The sequence below is a fragment of the Colletotrichum gloeosporioides genome (assembly GCF_011800055.1).
Source record: "Colletotrichum gloeosporioides strain Lc1 chromosome Unknown consensus_61, whole genome shotgun sequence".
Taxonomy (NCBI): Eukaryota; Fungi; Ascomycota; class Sordariomycetes; order Glomerellales; family Glomerellaceae; genus Colletotrichum; species Colletotrichum gloeosporioides.
This window is the reverse complement of record NW_025544706.1, coordinates 1-23,736: the sequence shown is the minus strand read 5'-3', so window position 1 is coordinate 23,736 and position 23,736 is coordinate 1. Positions and strand designations below refer to the sequence as shown.

The window sequence follows — 23,736 nt, the reverse complement described above, 5'->3', positions numbered from 1 at the left end:
CTGACTTTGACCCTGCACTGCCGACTTTACTGAATTGATATCCATCTTGCGGATTTCTGCCTCCGGCTCGCCTCGCTGCCGAATCCAACACATGCCGTTGCTATCTGCGGGGAGGTTCGCCCTGTACAGGCCTCGGGGTATCAATCGATGTCAGCCGTGATTCTCATCAAGACGTCCGATCGAACTCACCCACGCTGCTTTCGGCCTCGCTGCTAACCTTTCACCGCGCCAAAGACAAAGAACGAGGGAGGGCCGACGGCCCAGCTGGGTGGTGAATGGCGCAATGCCCAGGTGCTCTGTGTCGGGAATAAACATATCAGATATGCCGTTCCCTTCTTTCGGCCCTTTGGTTCCGTCTTGTACTCGTTCGGATACAACCACCATCAAATGCCCCATCAGCCAGCCTTGGCTTGGCCGTCCGGGGAAACAAATTTGCACCCTACCCTTGATCGTTCCAGCACTGCGATAATGCTGCTGCACAAGCCCCCCTGCCAGGAGGTTTGATCGAATACGAACCCACCAACGACCGGCGCTCTACCGAGATCATCGATGTGTGAAGTCAACGATTAAACTCGGAGGTCACGTCAGGCAACGGTGTGGGGGGGCGGGAATAAGCCGCGCCTTGTGATGGTATTGGGTGATTAACTTCATCGAGCTGTTGGATCACACACTGGCAAGGCTGGCAAATCGGGCTGCGATCGCAGTGACACAGACACCTACCTCGTTGCTTGTCAAATGGGGAGTGGGCGGGAGAGTTTTGCCCAGAAGTGCTACCTTTGCGCATGATTCACTAGAAATGGACTTTTCTCAAACTTCACTTCGGCGACCTCAAAAACCCCGTCACTGGACCCGCGATCTAACCTCCATCAATGTTGCATCATCCATTCACTCAGCAATTATGGGATGGCGGAAGGTTTTTCTCAGGTAGGGTGCCAGTCTATTGATGAGGAGACGGCCTAATTTTGCTGTATATGCGCGGCTACATTTTCCGTGTAGTTAATCACTTTGATCAACGAACAGTAGTAGAGACAACAACAGCAGAGCAGTAGTCTCTCTGGCAAGGGGAAAACAGGCAGAATTTTGATGAGGCCCTTTGCCTTCTTCAAGATGCAACGGAGCACCGCAGACAGCCTTGAGCCTACAACGGATGAGGCAGACACCTAAAGGAAGGTGGCAGGCAGGACCAGCAGCTGACATAATCTTCAACATCACGTGATCGTCCGTCTCGCAGCCGTGCACGGACGCAGAGCCCCTCAGAAACTCGCATAGCGGCCACACAGGAAATTTGAAAATTCTCGTGTGTATCGACTCTTCCGCAACGCCATCGCAGCGACAGCCAAGTCGATATCTCGCTCGCACCCACACGGCTTGCGTTGCAACTCTCTAAATAGACATCTCCTCGAGAATATCTGTTACCCGCAGAGGAGGTTGCCCATCATGGTGAGTCCCGCCTGTCCTTGTGTTCCAGCCAGCCCACCCGCAGCCTAAAATTTCCCGCCCATTTTGACGCTACCCCTCTCTTAATTCCATCACGAGCCGGCTTCTTGCTGTGCGATCGGCCATCTGGAGCAACAGTACTGACCATTCTCTGTAGCCTCCTCCGCCTCACCAAAAGCCCGAGAATGTCCTGAAGCGGGCTCACGAGCTCATCGGCGTCAAGCAGGCACCGGCCGCCCTGACCCTCCTCCACGAGCACATCACCTCCAAGAGAAGCCGAAATGTTCCCATCGCGTCGCTGGAGCCCGTGATGCTCCTGTTGGTTGAGCTCTCCGTCGAGCAGAAGAAGGGAAAGCTGGCCAAGGATGCCTTGTACCAGTACAAGAACATCAGCCAGAACACGAACGTCGCAACGATCGAGGTACGCCGCCACGTTGTCGGAGATAACTTGTTTGCCGGAGGAAACGATTGCTAACAAAGGGCATATACAGCTGGTTCTCAAGAAGTTCATCGAGCTCGCCGCCGAGAAGGTCACCGCCGCCCAGCAAAAGGCCGACGAGGTCCAGTCCACCATCGACGCTACCACTTCCACCGCCAACGTCGACGATTTGGAGGCCAGCGAAACCCCGGAGTCCATCCTCCTCGCCACCGTCTCCGGCGAGCAGTCCCGCGACCGTACCGACCGTGCCATCGTCACCCCGTGGCTCAAGTTCCTCTGGGAGGCTTACCGTACTGTCCTCGACATCCTCCGCAACAATGCCCGCCTCGAGGTCCTCTACCAGAGCACGGCCATGCAGGCCTTCGACTTCTGCTTGAAGTACACTCGTAAGACCGAGTTCCGCAGACTTTGCGAGCTGCTCCGCAACCATGTCCAGACCGCCGCCAAGTACTCCACGCAGATGCACGCCATCAACTTGAGCGACCCCGACACCCTGCAGCGTCACCTGGAGACCCGTTTCCAGCAGCTGAACGTTGCCGTCGAGCTCGAGCTCTGGCAGGAGGCTTTCCGCTCCGTTGAGGATATCCACACCCTCCTCAACCTTAGCAAGCGCCCTCCCAAGCACATCATGATGGCCAACTACTACGAGAAGCTCACCCGTATCTTCCTCGTCGGCGAGAACTACCTCTTCCACGCTGCCGCCTGGTCCCGTTACTACACCCTCCTGCGCCAGTCCGCTGCCCTGGTCTCTACTGGCCAGAGCAAGAAGGCCGACAGCCCGTCTGCCACCGATGCCGACCTCGAGAAGGCCGCCTCCTTCGTGTTGTTGTCCGCCTTGGCCATTCCCGTCATCAGCACCACCCGCTCTCGCGGTGCCATGGTTGACTTTGACGAGTCGAGGAAGAACAAGAACGCCCGCCTTACCCACCTTCTGGGTATGTCTCAGGCCCCTACCCGTGCCGGCCTCTTCCGCGATGCCCACGCCAAGGGCCTGCTGAAGCGCGCTCGTCCCGAGATCCGCGACCTCTACAACATCCTCGAGGTCGACTTCCACCCTCTGTCCATTTGCCAGAAGATCTCTCCCATTCTCACCAAGATCGGCGCCGACGCTGAGATGGAGAAGTACATCCTGCCTCTCCAGCAGGTCATCCTTACCAGACTCTTCCAGCAGCTCTCGCAAGTGTACGAGACCGTCGACCTCAGCTTCGTCGAGCGCCTGGCCGAGTTCCCCGAGCCTTTCCAGGTTACCCGCGGCACCATTGAGAAGTTCATCATGAACGGCAACAAGAAGGGTGATCTGGCCATCCGTATGGACCACGCCACTGGCGTTCTCAGCTTCGACAACGACGTCTTCTCTTCTGCGAAGGCTGCCCACGCTGGCTCTTCCGCCGGTTCCGCTGAGGCCGACGGTAGCTCCGTCCAGCGCCTGCAGAGCACTCCTTCGGAGATTGTTCGTTCTCAACTCACCCGTCTCGTCAAGTCCCTCCACACTACCTGCTTCTATGTCGACCCTACCTACAACCAGTCTCTCGTCGCGGCCAGGGAAGCTGCTCTCGTCCGGGCCAAGGCCGGAGCTGAGCAGGAGCACCACGCCATTCTTGCGAGAAAGGAGGTCATCCAGAAGCGCAAGGAGGAAGCTTCCGAGGTTCAGGCTCGCAAGGAGAGAGAGAATGCCCGCCAGAAGCGTCTTCGTGATCAACTGCTCCAGGAGGCAGAGGACAAGCGCCTTGCCGCCGAGCAGAAGGAGCGTGAGGAGAAGCGCATGAAGGCCGAGCGTGACCGTGTTCGCAAGGAGGAGCTCAAGAAGCAGATTGCCGACCTCAAGATCGGTCCCAAGGTCATTGACCTGGACCTGGAGAACCTGGACAACCTCGACTCCAGCGCCATCCACGCCATCAAGCTGGAGCAGCTCAAGCGCGAGAAGAACGATGTCAACGAGAAGCTCCGCATCGTCTGGAAGCGTATCGACCACTTGGAGCGTGCATTCCGTAAGGAGGAGTCTAAGAAGTTGGGCGAGGACTACCAGAAGCAGATCGAGAAGGACCGCGCGACCTACGAGGCCGTCAAGAAGCAAACCCTCAAGGAGTCCGAGGAGAAGCACAAGGAGAGCGTCGAGCTGAAGCACCGCCTCAGCCGTCTGGTGCCCGAGTACACTTCATTCCGCAACAACCTTCACGACCGCCGCAAGGACGAGTTCGAGAAGCGTCGTAGGGATGCCGAGAGGGAGCTCGAGAAGCAGATCGCCGCCCGCAAGAAGGAGTACCGCGAGCGCAAGCTGCGCGAGAAGCGCGAGCGCGAGGAGAAGGAGAGGGCCCTCCGCGAGGCCGAGGAGCGTGCCGCCCGCGAGAAGGAGGAGCAGGAGAGACGCGCCGAGGCCAAGCGCGCCGAGATGCAGCGCCTCAAGGAGCAGCGTGAGAAGGAACGCCAGGAGGGTCTCGAGAAGGCCGCGCTCCAGGCGAGACGCGAGGAGGAGGCCCTGGCCCGTCGCAAGGCCGAGAGAGAATCCCAGCGCGCTGCACCCCCGTCCCGTGTTCCCGAGCGCGGCCCCGCCGAACCTTCCTCCGAGGGTCGTCGCCCGCTCAACCTCCCCGGAGCCGGCAAGTGGCGCGAGCGCGAGGCGAACAAGTCTTCTGCTCCGACGGACTCCGCACCCCCGGCTCGTGGACCTCCCGTGGAACGCTCCGAGCGCCCCGAACGCTCCGACCGTTTTGAGCGCCCTGAACGCTCTGAGCGTCCCGAGCGTGCTGAGCGTGCCGACTCCGGCGACCGCCCCAGCGCTGGCCCGCCGCGCCTCAACCTCGCCGGCAACAAGCCCAGCTGGCGTGAGCGTGAGGCCGCCAAGGCCGCTGGCGGCGGTGGCGACAGCAGCAGCACCGCGCCGCCTCCGTCCCGGACCGCCTCCGGTGGTGCGCCCCTCAACCGCGCCGGCTCTGAACGCGGTGAGAACGGTCGCCCTGAGCGCACCGGCTCCCCCGCGCAGCCGGTCGAGCCGCTCAAGCCATCGGGCGCTGCGGGCAAGTGGGTGCCCCGTCACCTTCGCGACAAGCAGTAAGCTTGTTGCTCATGAAAGGGGGCGACGAGGAGGAAGAGAGCAAGTGGGATCTGCAGTCTGCATCGGCGTTCTAGGTTAGGCAGGAAGTTGTTTTAAAAAAGGATGTACTCTAGAGCCCCCGAGGATGATCCCCCCTCCTCACTGATCGAGGGGAGCTAGAATGGAAGTAACAGATAGCCTTTAATCGTTGGTCAGGATGGAGTGAAATGTGACGATGATGAAATGATTTTTGGCATGGTTCAAATTTTCAACATGGCTGGATTAGACTTTGGGGCATCTTGCGTATAATCCATGATTCATTCTTTCAACATTATCTTGCCTAAAAGTTTGAAAATTCGTTAGTGAAGGACTATGTCCGACTTGTTTGACTCCGCAACGAACAGCCAAAGAATCTCTCCAGTCATGTTTCTACACTAGTTGGATGTCATGGTCTGGGCAGTCTTGGCGACTTTTGTTCAGGAAGACGAATCGGTGTTGCAAGCTGCAGAAGGCTCTTGGCAACTTCAGGACGGCAACGGTGGAGGCCCAGACCAGGCTCATTGGAGACAAAAAGGCCGACCGCATTCTTCATGGTCTCCGGTAAGCCTCGTCAGGGGTAAGTAAATGCGAGATACGCGGGCCTCCCGCGCCGCATCAGCGGGAACCGGGGAATTTTGGAGCCAGCAGACTTTGGACTTGTGCCGTCCACCTGGATACGAGGCTTGGAAGGATCGCCGTCCGCAGATGTGGCGAAGATCGTGGAGTTTGAGGTTTTTTCCATGGCCCCCTTTCGTTGTGAGCCGTAGCCTCTGAGGTAGGGAGAGAGTAAGCCGCCGTTGAGCCTAGGCAAAGCCACGATGCGGGTTGTGTTGCCGTGCGCCAAGAAGCGCGCTGCAGAACTGCTCTTTCCTCCCATCACGTGTGAGGCGTCGGAGAGGCTCGAAGCTGTTGCCCGTCTTGTTGGGTCTCACTTTGGCTTGGGCCTTTCGGTGCGCCGTGAGCCTCAATGACGGACGGTCGGACTTGATGAACTCCCCTAGCTTACCTTCCCCTCTCTTGGTGAGAGGAAAGGGGTTGCTAGTCGTATTTTCAGGTGTGCATTGTCCAGTTGCATTGGCATCGGGCTGGCACCGTCGACGGGTGCTTGAGGCGCAGCAACTCCTCTCCCGAGCTTCGTAGTGAGAAGTGAGGTCGGGCTCAACGAGCTGAGAATGGCGCATGGGAATGGTTCGGATGGTATGCTTGTCTCCGAGATGGGATCTTCGCTGATGGGACGGCAGCATGCAAGCCAGATATCATCTAGGTGATGCAGCTGCAGCTGCCGAAGCTGCACTGACAATTCTCTCGGCCAGAAGGATTGCGTCTACCGATACCGCTTTGAAGCAGTGACGCGTCTTTGCATAGATGGTTATTAATCTCTCCCTTTGGAATTCGAGTTTCCAGACTCAATAGACCATTGTTGCGGGTTATTGCAGTCATTTGTAGAAGGGATCTGCGACGATATAGTGTAGTCAACTTAGTGTGCGAATAATCAGGCGGCGACAATATGACCTAGATTGGCCCAACTTAAAAAACAACGTTTAGTGAGTTGTTGATTCATGCCATCGACCCCAGAGAGGGGACGTCAGGGCTGGATGGCTCGCGGCGAATGTTGAGCCAAGTCAAGCTTAAGGGTAAGCTTGATAACGATAGATGTCTCGGGCTCAGGTGCCGGTCTCGTATCATCCAGCTTGTAGAATAGTGCAGCACCCCATTCTCTCGCAGGCGATACGGCCGTGCAAGGAGGGTCCAACAATGCTCACCTGCAGTTGAGAGGTCTGTGTCTGGGAATATGGCGGGTGTCGCGAGGCGTGACAGCCCTATCAAATGGAGTGTAAACAAATTGACGAGGTGCTCGATCCTTGAATGCGGGAGCACCCTTGCTTTGGACCAGGGATCATCGAAGATCTACAGCTTCGGCCAGGTTCCGCCCCGCACAGGAAGACGGAGAGTTGTTTGTCGACATCATCCGCACCGACAAAACACAGAACCAAATTGTTGGGAGAAGAGAACGAAGCGGCAGCGCAGAGCGTGAAATCTGAGCGGGCAGGTGCCAGAGTCGGAGCACGATTTGGGGTCCTCGTCCGAAGCGTCGTGGTTTGCCTTATCAGCTCAAGCACCGCAGACGTTGCAGCCCCGTCGATAGTCGCCAAGCGTGCTGCATCGCGGAGGATTATACGAGAGACAGAGTATGCAGATACCCTGCTTCTCGAAGCGTTGGGCTGGCCTCGGTGGCTGACAGGGCTCAAGGCCTGGGGTAGAAGTCAATAATGCAACCCAACCTGCATTTTGCATAGCTGCTATGTTCAGACCCAAGCCATTTTCTGACAGGTTCACCATGCAAGGGCGCACGAGCAATGCACAGGAGCTTCGAGGTAGGTATCGCGGCCCGAGTCATAGCTGCTTCGGCCAAGGTCTTTTGTGGTGCGGACAAGAAAACCGGTCGAGCGGTAAGCCTCTGGGCATCGAGACGATTGTTCTTCAAGCCCATGCTGACAAAAAGGATATTCTTGGCCTGGCGTTTCCCCTGAATCAGAACGAAACGAAGACCCAAAGATGATGTCCTGCGTAAGTGGCTAAGGTGAAGAAGGACGAGTTGGCTTGGGGGAGATTATACCTGACGGCATCGAGGACGGCAAAGGTCCCCACAAGAGCCTAGCACATTTGGAAACCTTGATGATGGGTGAGTGGAAGATGCGGATGCAATGGAGCTGAGATTAGCAGTTGCTGTGATTCCAGATTGGAAAGAAAAAAGGAGTCTAATGCAGGTACGGGGGGCTCTGTGCCCGGACCCCCTGCTGTTGGAGATGCGAGTGGAGGGAGAGGGAGAGGTGGAGGGATGGCACCGACAGTGGACGGGATAAGCTGAGCTTAACGCCGGGAGGGCCAATGAGACGGGCCAATCTATCCCAAGCGGGGCATTTCTTCTTTCCCAAAGGGGCAACACCCTGGTCGTTTGTTTTGTTTCCTCGTCTTCCTCGCACCTTGGCACCCAAACACTTCCCTGTGCATGTCCTTCGCACCCCGTCATCCGCCGACTACCGCCGACCAGAAGTGGCCTGGACTTCAGCTTTCAATTCTCCCTCCAGGCCTGTTCTGGCCTAGATGCCTTGCTCGGACTCAAGGACCATGCCCTTTTGCGCCGGTCCGCCCCAAGTTGGCGGATACTCCAACCTGACTACATCTCGGCCCTGCCTCTTGGCCAGGAAGAGTATGGGAGGCTCCGTTCGAGTCTGCAAAGCCCAACGCCAGTGCAGGTGAAGGCGCGCCGTTCAGTGGTCTCTAATTGCTGTTCTCCTGGCTTGTTATTGGAACATCAAAATGGCCCTGGCTAGGTGGCGTCCAGCTCCCGCTTGACCCCGTTGACTCTAGCCCGCCTATTCTTGACATCAGGCCCATGATATGGCTGTTTCCTGCCGATTCTTCCGTGAAGACAGCAGGACAGCGTCTGAGCCAACAGTCACTCAACGGACCGTCTCCAGAATAAGCGTATCTTTTACTCTATCCTTGGAAATCACGCTAATGCTCTAGCTGCAGCCTCGTCCCCGTCTGACCTGACACCACTCTATCGGCCGCTACCTGCGTCTCCCGCTCCCCTGACTGCTTCCCACCCTGGAGGCCACCGTCATGAGGTTTCTGATATGATCAAATCTCACTATATATGAAGGGCGTTGGTGCCTCTCATCCCGGTCTCTATTCCTCCTCATCACACACAGCCCTCTCGGCATACAACCACATTCGTTTCTTCTGCTTTTCGCAAAAGACCTGTCCATTCTTTAATTAGTCCACCGCCTTACACTCGCTCGAAATGGCTCCTCTGCTCAGAGCCGTGGCTGCCTTCGCCGCTGCCGCCACTCTCGTTTCCCAGGTCACTGCGACTACTGTCGAGTTGCCTCCATGTCTCAGCGCCTTCCAGCCCTTCGTCTACTCTGGTTGCTACGCCGAGAAGGGAACTCAGGGCGAGAACGCTCTTGACTTCCGCTCCTCCATCGACCAGTCGACTACCACCACCGAGTCCTGCGCTGCCGAGTGCAAGGGCAACGGTTACCGCTACTCCGGTCTGACCTACTATGGTGTCTGTTACTGCAGTGCTACTGTCAACAGCGCAAAGCTCGACGACAAGGTCTGCAACTATCCTTGCAATGGAGCCAAGAATGAGACTTGCGGCGGCCCGTCTGCCTTCTCCGTCTGGGCTGATCCCACGTTCCCCAACGTCGACGACACGGTCATCAACTCTTTCCAGTCTATCGGCTGCTACACCGACGACACCAGCCACGGACGCACTGTTGCTGAGCGCCAGGACCAGCTTTCTACCGGCAGCATGACCCCGTCCGCCTGTATCGCCGCTTGCGCTGCCGATGGCTACCCCTTCGCTGGTGTTGAGTTCGGTCAAGAGTGCTACTGCGGTGTCGTCATTGGCAACTACTCTGTGCCTACCACCAGCGACAAGTGCGCCACGCCTTGCACGGGTGACAGCACCAAGAACTGCGGTGGCTCTGCCAATGTTGAGATCTATGCCTCCCAAAAGCTCCTTTCTCTGGAGCCTTGCGGCTACGTCCCTCCCGCCAACTCGCCGTCCTCTTCGCTCCCGGTCACGCTCCCTGTCTCTTCCGCCCCGGCATCTTCCGTCCCTGCCACTTCGGCCCCTGCCAGCTCCGTTCCGGATACTTCAGTCCCGGCTACTTCGGTCCCTGCTACTTCAGTTCCCGATACCTCAGTCCCTGCTACGTCGGTCCCGGCTACCTCGGTGCCTGCCACTTCCGTTCCTGCTACTTCGGTCACTGTTGTGTCGACCACTTCCCAGGCTCCCCCTCCTCCTCCTCCCGCCACGACCTCGACTTGCACGACCTCAACCACCAAGCCCGTCGTCCCTCCCGTCTCTACTTCCAAGGTCGTGTCCTCCCAGGCTCCTCCTCCTCCCTCTACCACTCCCAAGCCTACTCCTAGCACCACTGCTCCGGCTATGTGCACCACCACTGTGACCACCCCCGCCACCTGCGAGTACGGCTGCGGTAGCTGGTGCAACAAGAACCTCCCCGACTTTGACGACCAGGACAGCTGCAACAAGGCTTCCAACCGCTGCCTCCTCCAGGTCAACGCCTGCTACAAGGGTGCCGGCTTCCCCAACTCCGCTGCCTGCGTCGACTTCAAGGCTTGGTGCAAGGATGTCTCCAGCTACTGCTCCAGCAGCTGCTCCGGCAAGAAGGGATCTTGCGGCAAGAAGGACTGCTTCCAGAAGAAGCAGCCCAAGGGATGGAAGCCTGGTTCTACCTCTGTTTCCACCTTCCCCTGCCCCTCCAAGCCTACCTCCACCTCTACCCCTGTCACTGTTGTCCCTCCTCCTCCCACTGGTATCTGCAAGCAGCCCTCCAGCTGGCTCTTCAAGTACGGCCCTGGCAACCCTGTCGGTGGCATCGAGATCCCCATCGTTACTTGCAACGACGTCGAGGTCGAGTTCAAGGCTGGCAACCAGTTCAAGCTCTACATTGAGGCCGACACCAAGCTCTGCAAGGGTTACGGCAAGGGCAGCGTCCCCAACGCTTGCGCCGAGGCTTGCCAGGAGCAGTACACCGAGTGCCAGAGCGTCTACGCCCAGGGTTGCAAGGCCTACAACAACCGCCGCAGCGGTGGTGGCTACTCCTCTGCTCCCGACATCGCCAAGCGCTTCTTCTTCGCCGACACTTTTACTGTCGCTCTCAACAAGTGCAAGATCCAGTACCAGGACTGCTTGGCTGAGAACAAGAACGTTCTAGTCTCCAACAAGTGCGGCGTCTTCGCTGGCGGCTACTAAGCTGCGCCTCATCTCTCACTTGAGCAGCATCGTGGCGATGCATAAAAGGATGAACGGAGTTTGGATTTAATGAATTACATGGCCTCATTCTTACACTCCTTAGACGACTTTAGGGTAAATAATTATATCTAATGGCTAGTATCTTAATGGAAAAATAATCTTGGATTTATTACATCTTTCTTCTCACTTTCCTCGTGATTTGATGGTGATCTACGGTTTACATGAAGCAAGGGACTTGGTTGCCACTTTTTCGAGTACAGAAAGGTTATGAATATCGAAAGTTCAGGGCAGAAACAGAGTCTCACAGTGGTGTGAAACCGGCAGATATACCAAATGCCTTTGCAGAATCGAGCTGCAAGGGAGCCACGAGGCTCGGGGTATTTACCATGTTTGCGCAATAAAAAACATGGATCCAGGATCTCAGCATGCTGCTCACTTCTCCACCCGCAGATCGTCAACCAATTTTGTTTCTTTCTGTTTTGCGTGTTCCATCTCAGAGAAGCCTGGGTTTTCTGTGAGCTCCTCCCTGCGTGAGGATTGTGGGAGAATGAACAGTCTCCGCAGCAGAAGAAATTAATAAGAAGATCAACCGATTTGTGGTTAATATTGCGAGCTACATGGTTGCATCCTGCACTTGTAGACTCATAGTATTATCAAAAGCTCGGATGGAGATTGGTTGTTGATATTTAGTAATTCTTATGACTGAACCGGCGATGTACGCGTTTGGTGTTGCTGAGAACACACGAAATCATCAAATGTGACTTTTCAGCAAAACACGGAACATGGCAGAACGCAACCTGGATAACGCACCGAAAACATGGTAGTCTTAGAAAGTATCTATCAGCGCGTGATGATGTAGCTGGAACTCTCACGGCATCAAAGTTCCCATGGGAATGGACACACACAAACATACCGGGTGAACTATCTTTTCCCCAAAAACACATCCAACCAAAAATTATTTCGACGAAAGATTTCAATCAACATCTGCGCGACCGCATCATGTGTCCGAAAATGCAAAAAGAGAACTGCTCATGCCAACACTGTGGATCGAACACAGGATCCCCGCATTACAAGTGCGATGCCTTACCACTTGGCCATGCTGGCGAATCAGTCGGAGCTGGTAGTGCGACGCTGCGGAGCGAGTAAGCAGCCCTTGAAGGGAGCCTGGTCTCAGGAGCTTGGGCTGGCTCCAGTGTGGGGTTCGCGTGGCGGCCGGGGGTGGCCCAGGTTCAGGCGCTAGGGTGTTCCCGGATGACTAAGGTGCTCTTTCCGTTTTGGGAATTACGTGGGTGGTGGGGTTTGTGATTCACAAGCGGCATGCATTTGGATGATGGTTTCTGAAGCGGTATGATGGCTGCATCGTCGAGATTGATATACTGTTTATATGATATGAAACTGATATTCTGATTTCTTTCTAATTGAGAGCCTGCGTGACGATCCTTGGATCGGTGGCTTACGAACGGCAATCACCCATTATGGGCCACTTTCGGCAACACAAGACGCGCAACTTCCTTGCAAATGAATACCAGTTGGCTTTAGAAACCAAGTAAGAGATCGCGACTTCCCATTATTTCTTCGAAGATATTACAAGAACGCCTCGGAGAAGTAGCTATGGTCCTTTCGGCTGCAACTTCAGAATCGGCTTTCGGAAAGAGCCTTAGGTGGACTCGAAACTTCCTCGACATCTTTTCCCTTCTCACACTGCTTCTATTTTCTACAGGAAAGCCATATCGTTGATCTGTGAGTACCTTTCTCAAAAAATGGTTTCAGTTTTGACTGACATATAACACATTATAGTCACTCATCTCAAGACATAGATGAGATTCGCAAAGACCCCAATGCAAGGAGACACGACGGCTGAAGGAGGAGACAACAGCCATGATAGTGTTCAAGCAACCTCAGTCGCCCACCACGCGGTCACCTGGGACGAGAACTCCGGAACATTCTCATGCAGTATTTGAGTTGTGTCGCGAGTTTTGGGAGCGGCTTCTGATGCTGAACGTTGACCTTAAGCCTGAAGTGTAGTGGCCGAGGAGAAGCGGGGATGACATCGACTGGGAAGAGCGGGACATTGAGCGCTATCTTACCAAGGTTCTGGGAGAGAACAACGGTGACTACTGCCGATACGAGATGCTTGTTGATGCTGCAAGAATCTCTTGGCTGGGATCACTGCACAATAAAGGAGATTGTCGACAATTCGATGAAGTCATATCGCCTGATATCATCGCCAAAGCCAACGCGATTCTCAACAACCATGAATCTTGGGAAGAGGTTCAAGACCTTCTGGAACTTGCAGAGGACGAAGACGACCGGGGCTCGTCACCTTTCTCGGAGGATGAGCCAACTGAGGTTCTTCGTCTGTTTCAACGCTTCACAGCCTGGGCCTCGCCCAATCTTCGCTTCGATAGATACGTATTGAAACGTGAGCGTAACGACGAGCCCTTTTACACCATTCGAGGCTATCTCCGAGACGTTCTAGTACTTCTCTCGATGAAACGACTATGGGAGGACAACCTGCGTTTGGAATGGCAGCCTGATATTCACCCTGCGGCCATCCACCGGGCTGTGGCATTCGCCGGCAAGATTGGGCAGCGGGCGACAACGGAGCTCTTTGGCGCTTTCTTGGAGAGAATGGAGTGTACTTCACTGGATCCCGACAATCACTTCTTCCCCCAAAGTCCTGCCGAAAGGCAAAGTATGACACGACGCTTCCTTTCTGGGCTATCCAAGTGCAAGCCAATGCAAAACTCGGACATTTCTCACTTGGTAGCAACCCATTCGACCAATCACCACACGAAGGGAGTCAGGTTCATACTTCCCGACGAGGATTCCAGAAAAGAGGCCAAGTTTTCGCCCTTGCGCGAGTTGGCCAAGCAATACAAGCTGTCGGTGCACACTTTCATCCGGCTGTCGATTTTCATCTACTCGGATACGATCTAGCCAGCTCAGTAACTGGGGTTTTTCACAAGAGGAGAAAAGACGGAAACGACTCCCGACCGGAGATCTGGAGCTCAGAAGAGGACCTGCAAACGTACAAGATTGCATAGACATGAAGGCAGGAAGGAGGGCTCACACGAGCCAAACGACGAAAAGGGGGCGTTTCGGGGTTAAAGACATGGGCTCATGATGGTAGCCATTGGATGGTTCTGCGGTCATTTAGTAACTTGGTTTGGGAGTCCGGCAAGCAGATAACGGATCTTAGCAGGGAGAATTGTGTTTGCAGCCATCAAGAACAATATCACGCCAAAAGTAATGAGATTGCGTCTTCTGCCTCAGCTTGCATTGCTTCGGACATGTCCACAAGTCATGCTGGTGCTAGTAGCAAATGTAGGTATCCAGCGCCATTGGGAAGCACTGAGTTGGTGGCACTTGATTCACGCGACAACTTCTTTCTACAAATCACGCCAGAGCAAGCAGCCTGCTGTACAACTCAATGGCATCATCTCACAAAAGATTTCCAAAGCCAGGGTTCAGCAGCAAACCAACGAGTAGGATATCACCCCGGGAGGACCCAACGGGTGTCATCTGCGAGATGCGTGTAAGTACCTTGTCGAACGCAGCGCCAGATGCGGATTGAGTTTTCCCCAGCTTTGTAGCCCTGTGGAGCCTCGCGCTCAGATGACACTGGCCGCCGTCGGGTAGCCACCGAGGCTTAGCCTGCATCTTGCATCCGAAAAGCGGCATGCCTCAATCAGAGTGCGTGGTTTCAAGAGCTCCGCAGACAGAAGCACCGAGCTTCCTCGCCCGCCAGGTCCGATGCAAACGGGGCGTTGGCGATTGCGGGTGACAGCGCTGAGCAGCAGGCAGCAGGCAGCAGGTAGCAAGCATTGCAGGCGACGACCAGGGCCCGGAACGACCGACATTCGCGGATGAGAGTTTGGCGTTGTGTGTGCTCGGTTTGGTTTCCGGATGGAGCTCCTCCTTCAGCGGCGGCGGGGAGGGGCCATTGGAAACAAGCCGAGCATGCCGCCCCTCCTTTTCACAACCTGGAATCGAATGCGAGGGGTAGGAGCGAAGTCGGTTCCGTTGGTTGTGAAAACGACCCCTCGGTTGAAGCGAGTGGCACGGGACCTTTGATGAGATTCCGGGATCGGGAGAGCAGATTGACCGAGGAAGGGAGTTGGGCTCCGACTCCGACGAAAGGTAGAGTTCACCGGCATTCGGAAAAATAGGCCAAGGTGAGGGGAACCGGTACCTAGGTAGGCTTGGTACGAAGGGAAGGGACGGGAAGGGAGGCAGGAGGGAGGGCGCGTCTAGAACCCTAAAAAATGGCCGGAAAATAGCACACAAAAATGGAGGTAAATCCTAAGCGAGAGCAGGCAGGCGATGATCTCACACACCAAAAAGACTGGCAGCGGCGGTGGTGGTAGCGGCTGGCACACGGACGGGTACAGGGCAACAGGGCACTCTGCACAGTGCGAACTCCAGGGGCCAGGTGCCCCTCATCTGCGTGTCAAAAGTGGTGCGTGTTGTGTGCCCTGTCCTGCGTCCAGCGGGCGGTGCCGGGCTGCCATTGGTCCCCGGGCCGTCTGCTTGCCCTGCGTGCCCTGGCTACATGACCTAATTTGCTCCGTGCTTGGTCGGTTCGCAGCGCTGTGATTTGTCCCAACTTCCTCCCGGAAACCCCAGCCAGTGCCCACGGTGCCCCGTTGCGCGCAGTTTCTTCACCTCTCTCCCCATCGTCACATCACCGGCACCAATTGGTCCCATATTCCCTATCGAGCATCATCACCAGTCGCTAGGTCATGGTGTTCTAACCTGCCTCTTTACCCCAAATCACATCCTAGACTAGGTCGCTATTGTTCACCACAATCCAGGCGACAAGATGTCGGTCGCAAGCAAGGTAAGCTCGCCCTCTGGTCCTGTCCCTCCCGAACTGTTTCAAATCCTCTGTTCGTCGTCATTTTGACCTCGCCATTGTGTGCGTCGTCGTTGCTGCCGTCAATTCCCGGAATCCTGTCGTTGTCGTCGGCGGCCACAATTTTTCACAACCTCGTCGTCCATCGTCGAATCCCATGCTGACAATGCTTCCCAGAACCTGTTCGAGCTCCTCGGTATGAATACCCTCGATTGCGATCCCTCCGACGAATGATCCCTCGCTGTCTGGACATGCCCTAACCCCCACGACAGGCAACGATGCCGAGGATGACACCCCTCAGGCGCCCGTGAAGACGGTCGATAAGTCCACCATGCGCTCTACCAAGCGCAACGCCGAGCCTGAGGCCCCCTCGCGCGCGGCCGCCAACACCGGTGCTCGCCGCAACAACGCCTCTGGCAACGAGGCCGGTACGTTTGACCTCCATTGCCGTCTTTCCCCCCGAGGAGACGCAATCTCGACCCCGCTTTGTGGCTCGGTTCGCTGACCCTACTCTGCCGACAGCTTTCCGTGACCGTGGTGCCGGCAGCGACCGCAACCGTGGTAAGACCACCGAGGAGTCTGCTAGAGGCGGCTCCCGTGGCGGCTACGGTGCCCGCGTCCGTGGAGGTTCGTACTCGCCCTGTCGTCGCCTGCCGCGAGCAATTCGCGCATGGCGGTCGAGACTCGGTTCATTCACTAACATCAAACAGGTCGCGGCGGCCGTTTCCCCCGTGAGCGCGACGACCGACACACCAAGGGCCAGGCCACGTAATTCCTCCCCGTCCCGTCATGCCAGCTTCAAAGCTAACCCAACACAGCGGCGGTTCCGACAAGCAGGCTGCCCAGTCCTGGGGCGCCACCGAGGGTGATGCCGAGCGCAAGGATGAGCAGGCCGGCGAGGCCATCGCCCAGGCCGAGGCGAAGGATGCCGAGGCCGAGGCCGCCGTCCCCGTTGAGCCCGAGGAGCCCGAGGACAAGAACATCTCCTACGCCGACTACCTCGCCCAGCAGGCCGAGAAGAAGCTCGCCCTTGACTCTGGCCTCGAGGTCCGCAAGGCCAACGAGGGCTCCAAGCTCAAGAAGGAGTGGGCCAACGTCAAGGAGGTCTCCCGCGACGAGGAGGACAACTTCATGATCGGCACCGGAGGCAAGACCAAGCGTGAGCGTGAGCGCAAGACCAAGCAGCTCCTGGATATTGACCAGCGTTACGTCGAGCCTGAGCGCCCCCGTGGCGGCCGTGGTGGTCCTCGCGGCGGTGCCCGCGGTGGTGCCCGTGGCGGCGACCGTGGCGAGCGCGGCGGCCAGCGTGGTGGTGCCCCCCGTGGTGCTCCCCGCGGCGGCGCTCCCCGTGGCGGTGCCCCCCGCGGCGGCTCTGCTGCCATCAACACCAAGGACGAGTCTGCTTTCCCCAGCCTCGGCGGCAAATAAGTTATGCCACCTAAGATCTGCCAACATACAGGCAAGAAATGTGCCTCGACACATGTTTCCGCTCTAGCCAACAACGATGGGTACGGAAGGGAAGGGCCAGTTTTCGGGGAAAATTGAAGAAGGATGGTTTTGCGTCACATGGCTTCCGAGGACTGGGCCGGCTGAATTTCTGGTCGTTGCACAATGAATGAAAGGCTTTTTTCTCATCTAGGTACTCAAGGAACGGTATCGTTCAAAAAGTCAAAAATGGTCTCTTTGCATGATTTTCACTGCTTTTCCGGCCCGGTCTGCCTGTTTCCTGCTGCAATGATTGTAAGGTGTATGCGTAAAGTGGTCTTAGCCACGAGGTCTTGGGCCCAGGAATTTGAGCGGGATGGTGTGTATCAAACTGCTTCTTCGACATTCGCCTCGTTTCAACGCCCTTTGTGAGATTTTGATATGACAGCCCGCGGCTGCTCCTCTGCGAGACCACAGAACGATGGATCTACTACCGTAAATTCTGGCTTTTTCGCGTCTCCTTTCCCACATTCAAGGCCATTGGGGGCCGTTGAAGTTGTGTAACGAGATTTTGCAGCTCTCTATGAAATACCTTCTCGGCAGTCATTCGAGGTATACTCGACAGACCCCGAGGAAGAATACCAACGATTGGATAAGCACTCGACAAGGAAGAATATCTAGGGTCTAAAACATACCGGGCCTAGGGGCGTGGTCATCATAACGCTGAAAACTTGCTCGTGGAAGTCGATATGAGCAGGCGTCTGTGTATCGTTGAGCTAGAGGATGCCATATCATTCTAGGGGATAAAGTAAGCCGCCTGCGACAGGTACTGACACTTAAGTAGCTTCAGTAAGAGCACAATCAATGGATAAAGAGGACCTCTGAAGAGATGAGTGAGTTCCTGTACTCTGCCAAATCCGCTGGGCTTACTTGGGCTCTCGTGGAAGTTTGAACCCTCGAAAGCGAGAAGCGCTTGGTTCAAGCTGAGTTGCCCTTTCAACGCGAGCTTCTGCGGCTTGTGACTGTTCGACGAAAACTCCATCATGCTCGTTCATTCCCCTGGTGTCCTTGACTGATGCCCACTTGTATACTTGGACGGCACCGATGCAAGTTGAGTGAAAGCGTGAAGTAGACATCGCGCTTCACGGCACGAGCGCAGGTCCTGAAGGCAATGTCCAAGGTCATTGTCGCGCTTGCTAGCGTCAGCTAGTTCCCAAGGTTGGCATTGAACATGCCAGAGCCCCATCATTGCCTGGGTTGAGGCCGACAGGGTAGCTGAGGACTATTAATACGAGGCATCAACTCGACGTTGCGTCGTGGAACTTTGCGCAGCTGATGGTCATCGACACGTCGGCCATGATGGGTTCAAGCCCAACTTTTGAGCAAGGGTATGCCGGTGAGACTTTGCATGTAATCAAGACGCTGAACCTGAGTCGAGGTGGTACGAGGGACCTATAAGAACCCCCATGTCGACGGTCCAAATCGTCCTCAACGCAAGACCAATATGTGCTCACTAGGATCTTGTTTCCTTGTACATAGTGGCTCAGGAGTCGAGTTCGCCGTCATGATGTGACTTCGGCTAGATTTTTGGATCTCTCCTATTTCCTTATCATGCGTTGATTTGCATTGTTGCCGTCTCTCTTCTCTGGTCCCGGTGTGTCAGGACAATAGCTCCTAAGATAGGTTGAACAGACGCACGTATCAGGCTGTGCTCAGGATTTGATACAGATTCAAGCTGCCGGAAACGTGCATACACAGTCCTGGTTGGTGTGTGTCGTAAGCGGGCCTGGAGCCTGGTAAGACAGTAGAATAAAAATATACGTTTTACCGGACACGAGAGTTCCATATGAGTAGACTCGCTTTGAACTATTGAAAACCGTTATCTGCTCGTATCACACTTACCAATGGGCGTTGGTCCTGTGCATCAGGCTGCTGCAACATCAAGCAGGCTGGACTTGGCGACGGCTCATATCCGTTAGACCCTGCATTGGTCACCTGGCAATTTCCATAATAGCTTAAATATAAACATTTGGGACAGTCTTCTTGCATGAGTGAAATTGCTCCAGCAGCTTCGGCAGCATTCATCTTCCCTGACACAACGCTCGTTGGCTGCAAGTTACAACATGAACATAGAGTCTCGTGTGCATGTATCATCAAGGCAAGTCCGACGATAATCGACTGTCGCAGAAGAGAAAAACAGCGTCGTGACTGACAGACTCAATTGTTTCAGCTACCAAGTCAGCAGCGACAACATCAAAAACCACAGGAACGACACCGGAAGTAGCTTCAAGTCCAAGACCTACATACGCATCACCGATGATGAAGAAGAGCCCGCCCGCCAAGTGCAGCGATCGAGCCATGTCAAGTTTTCCAGTGTTCTAAAAGACGGCGCATCGATCGCTCTCCCGCTTGCATTCACAGTGTTTGTAGTTGTGCTGTGGCGTCTTAACGGATCTCCAAGCGGGGACAGCCTCGAGAAGTTACGGGAAGATGCTATTCGATACGTAAGTCGAGCCTTCACATTGGGCCTCTTCCTGTACGCAGGATGAGCATTGTGATAAAGATTTGAAACTGTAGCTTGCGAGTACCTTCCCCATCCTGTTTGCGGGCATTACAGGCAAACTGATGTCCGAGATCGTGCGTTGGAAGCTAGAGCGAGGAGCAACTGTGGGGTTTCTTGAACAGTTGAATGGTAGTCAAACAGTTGGCTCAACTGTCATGACCCTATTCAGCTTCGGCTCAGTTAATCTACTAAGCATTTTATTGCTTCTGACGTGGGCGTTCTCTCCTCTTGGGACCCAAGGCCTGCTGAGGATGGAATCCCGACGAAACGAGCCGCGAGTAAAGGATACAACTATCACCTACTTCGACGATGATGCCAGGAGTAGGCTCGTTAAGTGGCAGGAGCTCTTTTCAACTGGATCATTTGGCCCTACTCCAGGTATGCGCTCTTTGACGTCCCTGTATGCGACTCTTGTCACTACGCCGGAAGCTACGAAATTCGACACCATGGACCTGTGGGGTAACGTTAGGATTCCGTTCCTGAATCACACCGAGAACCAATGGAGAGACCTACCCAGTAATTCTAGCGAGATCGAGTATTCTTCTCTGGCTGGTATACCGATCAGCAATCTTGATATTGGCAACACGACCTTTACCGTGGAGTCCAGCTATCTTGACCTCCACTGCCACAATGCAACTGTTCTTACTGGTAATCAGGCACCTGAAGGCTTCTTTGCACATTTGGACCATTCAATGATGGATACGGCGGCCTCGTCTGCGGAGGATTTAAAGGACAAGATCTTTCGGATGCCAAACGGCACCTGGCATGGATACAACTTCACCAACGGGGATGCGACGACCTGGAGTTTGGCTCTCGACCGGTTTGTAGATCCCATTTGGCTGCTCAGGAATAGAACGACAACTCGGAAACTTGAGTCGGACAACCGTTCCGCCGAGCGCGAGCGACCCATCCTATTCAGAAACGAGACGGGCATCGACGTCGGCCCTACGACTCTCCTGTTTGAGGCACACGCCGTAAGTGCCATCACCGACAAACAACTGCGTGAACACAATCACGTCAAGGCCACCTTCGGCGTTACCCAGAAATCCGTCGAATCCCGGGTTGCCTGCAGACTGGCTGCCGCCGACAACACGAAGCCAAGCTGCAGGGTGATCAGCCAAAGACCGTCGCAGCGACGGCATGCGCCAGAAGGTATTACCCACCTGTCCTTCCCAAAGGTGTTCAACCTCCTGTCGCAGAGACTACCGCTCGTAGTCGGGGGCTCGGTCAACTACCAAGCGGACTTTTCGCTCTACTACCTCCAGGACCCGACTCTCAGGGAAATGCAATCCGACGAGAGGGCGTTTATGAAGTCTTACACCGCCGAGACACTTGAGGTCCGTTTGGCTCAGCTTCTCAATACGTTCTTGGCCGTGAGCCAACTGTCTTTTGAAATTGCAGGAAGAGGGTCTGCTCAAAGGAAAGATTCGGCCAACGTGGTCTCCCGGTCGAACGAGACTGTTCCAGCTGAGTTGAGGGAGCTTGTGGTTGTGATCCAAATATCAGATGTGTGGGCAGCCGTTTGCCTGTCGTCGGGTGTTGTTCTCCTCGCGGCGGGTGTAATGGGAGTGGTTTTCAAACATCGGGCAAGGGGGCCTGAGATCTTTGGTTACATATCAACCATGTTCCGCGATTCAAAGTACTTTGATCTCCCGCCCAAGGCTGATCTGTTGGATGGAGGGGACTTGTCAAAAACCTTGAGAGAGCTCCAAATCCGATATGGAAATGTTGGGTCCAAGGACGGAGAGCCGGTGACTGGTGTTGTACCTCTGGGAGACACGGAAATGGACCATCTCAACTAGTTGAATAACACCGGCGATAACGAGTCAGCTGTCTTTTGTCGTTGCCTCGCTCCGTCGATGCTATGCCGTCATGTCGCTACCTACCAGGCGAATTCGATTCGGTAGGCCTTCCCAGCGCGTTTCCATGGTATTGACCTGGATCAAAATATCAACCTGGGCATCGGCTCAAAAGTCGCCAAAATATTTGCGACGAATCTGATCCATCCTAAGTTCATGTGACATAGGTTCCACAAACTTATCGATCTCCTGCTGCCAAAACTGATTTTGAGGGTTCACATGCCACGCAGAACAGTATTCCCAATATGAGGGCAGCCATCCCGCAGTCTCCCAGCCGATGACGCCCACCACGTCATCACCCCGGACCGACACGTTCAGGCTGCTGATGTATCCGTTAGTAAACACCAAGCTGTCATCCCAACGGCGGTAGAAGTCCAACAACTCATACGAATCTGCAAGCTCGCCTCTACGTTCGGCTTCCAGGGGTACGGGTTGAACGAATTCTCTGTGAAAGTCCTTCGCTGTAGCAAAGGGGCCCCAAAATTCCTTTGACGGCAGCCGGCAGTCCCATATAGAGCCTCCATCGACATTGGAAACCTCCGCGCCTCCAGGTGGCGGTGGTATGGCGCGCAACTGGCAAGCGATATCCTTCAACTGGTCGAGAATCTGCTTTTTGGACGCCTCCGATCGCTGTACCCAGCCCATGCAAGCCATGTTTCCGTCGATCCTTGTAATCTCGATGTAGGTTTTCCCCCGGTGAATAAACGCGCAAGAGACTCGGGGAACCGGGATCGAGGTTTGTTGGTGTATGAATTACAGAGCGTGCGCCTCGCCCAGATACGCGTAGGGCTTCACCTTGATATAGAAACCAAACTTTGAAACCAGGCTTTGTGGCGATTTACAGATATATCGGCGGAAATATCTGTTTGTTGTGATCCAGACTGTTGTGAGGATAAGTGCCCTTTTGACGCCCCCAGCGTTTAGAGACGCGCTCTGCTTCGTATCCCCAGCATCAGATATCGTCGCTGAGGATGTCTGGAATTGATCCGGATTCTCGCGAGGAGAATCATTGGAGTCGATCAAAATCCTCTTGGGAGTTATATCTGGAATTGATCAGCATTCTCGCGAGGGAGATGCCTGTTTTATCTGGTTGTGCATTCGTTGGTGAAAACATACTGTTCAGCCGGTGCATTCAAATGTACTTGCTTTTGCGTGTGATCCGTGCCTTCTGAAGTCTGGATACCGCCTATTTTTCCTGCACTCCAGCGACTACTTTTTCTGTGGTTGTCTTATATACGGTTTACTTCATGCTGTTTACTGTACCGCCGTCGTCGCCGCTATTATCATCGCTATCTTTCTTCCCTTCTAACTTTTTCTTCGCAGTTTGCCGCCTGGAGGCGCACCTTGTTGACTGCCGTATAACTCTCACGGGGAAATATTCGAGGGCCAGGATGGCCTAGGCTTCATAGAGAAACCTCTATGGCCACCTATAGGGATATATAAAGAGAGCGCGAATCGCTAGGGGGTAGATATCTCCCTCTTTATACTACTATAACCTATTATACTAAAATACTAAGGTAATACTATATTCACTACCTCTATAACTGCCTTAAGAGTAGTAATAGCCTTACCTAGCTTATTAGAGAAAAGAGGATAATATCTATAAGTTTCAAAGTAGACGCCTTTTCCCTCAGAACCACAATAGATTTAAAGAAGTATTATTCTTCTATTGCCTACTAGTATACTATTAGTCTCATAGGACTAGCTAGCTAGTAAGGGTCACTATAAGCAGTAAATATCATATTATATTAACTATATTAGTAGTAATATATATATAGTTAACTATATTAGAAGTAGTAGCTATAATTATAGCATTAATTATAGAGGGTAGTGCTTTATATAATTACTAATTATATAAGGTACGCCTAGCTTAATTAACACTATAATAGGCTAGTATTACTAATACTAGTAACTTTCTCTTTTTACTAGTGTTAATATAATTAATAGTAATTATAGTATAGTTCAAAAAGAAGTTATTAAATAATATATAACGTGAAAAGTAGTAATTACTTAATAATTACTTATAACCCTTATTATAGTAGTTATTCTATAACTATTACTTAATCCTACCTTAAGCTAGTACTAGTAATTAGTATTACTTAGGCTTATATAACCTATCCCTCTATCTATATTATTATTAAGTTTATATTAAGGAAATATATAAGGTACTAGTTAAGCTTCACTTTAGTAAAGGTATTAATAAGGTTATTATTACTATTAATCTATTATATTTTATATAACTTATAGTATTTATATAACTACTATAGAGCTATAATATTAATTATTAAATACTT

At 54.0% G+C, this 23,736-nt stretch overlaps 5 protein-coding genes and 1 pseudogene across 6 annotated transcripts; 5 read left to right on the top strand and 1 right to left on the bottom strand.

Annotated features, from left to right (window-relative positions):
• The first annotated feature begins 1,594 nt into the window (after window positions 1-1,594).
• On the top strand, window positions 1,595-5,002 carry GCG54_00006755 (annotated as a pseudogene). The gene is made up of 2 exons: window positions 1,595-1,858; window positions 1,929-5,002. Coding segments are annotated over exons 1-2 (3,338 nt in total).
• Window positions 5,003-8,754: 3,752 nt separating this feature from the next.
• GCG54_00006754 (Xylosyltransferase oxt) lies at window positions 8,755-10,737 on the top strand (the record flags this gene model as incomplete). Its single annotated transcript, XM_045406753.1, has 1 exon — window positions 8,755-10,737. One exon carries the CDS (start codon window positions 8,755-8,757, stop codon window positions 10,735-10,737), a length of 1,983 nt encoding a protein of 660 aa, XP_045261803.1.
• A 1,878-nt stretch (window positions 10,738-12,615) lies between these two features.
• On the top strand, window positions 12,616-13,677 carry GCG54_00006753 (uncharacterized protein; the record flags this gene model as incomplete). The annotated part of the gene is made up of 2 exons (XM_045406752.1): window positions 12,616-12,690; window positions 12,763-13,677. The coding sequence occupies 2 exons, from the start codon at window positions 12,616-12,618 to the stop codon at window positions 13,675-13,677; spliced, it is 990 nt and encodes a 329-aa protein (XP_045261802.1).
• Window positions 13,678-15,562: 1,885 nt separating this feature from the next.
• Window positions 15,563-17,023, top strand: GCG54_00006752 (uncharacterized protein; the record flags this gene model as incomplete). Its single annotated transcript, XM_045406751.1, has 6 exons — window positions 15,563-15,580; window positions 15,773-15,791; window positions 15,868-16,023; window positions 16,118-16,222; window positions 16,306-16,363; window positions 16,414-17,023. 6 exons carry the CDS (start codon window positions 15,563-15,565, stop codon window positions 17,021-17,023), a joined length of 966 nt encoding a protein of 321 aa, XP_045261801.1.
• A 2,228-nt stretch (window positions 17,024-19,251) lies between these two features.
• On the top strand, window positions 19,252-21,385 carry GCG54_00006751 (uncharacterized protein; the record flags this gene model as incomplete). Its single annotated transcript, XM_045406750.1, has 2 exons — window positions 19,252-19,524; window positions 19,598-21,385. Coding segments are annotated over 2 exons (2,061 nt in total), but the record flags the coding sequence as incomplete, so codon positions are not given.
• Window positions 21,386-21,550: 165 nt separating this feature from the next.
• GCG54_00006750 (uncharacterized protein) lies at window positions 21,551-22,096 on the bottom strand (the record flags this gene model as incomplete). Its single annotated transcript, XM_045406749.1, has 1 exon — window positions 21,551-22,096. One exon carries the CDS (start codon window positions 22,094-22,096, stop codon window positions 21,551-21,553), a length of 546 nt encoding a protein of 181 aa, XP_045261799.1.
• Between the last annotated feature and the right edge of the window lie 1,640 nt (window positions 22,097-23,736).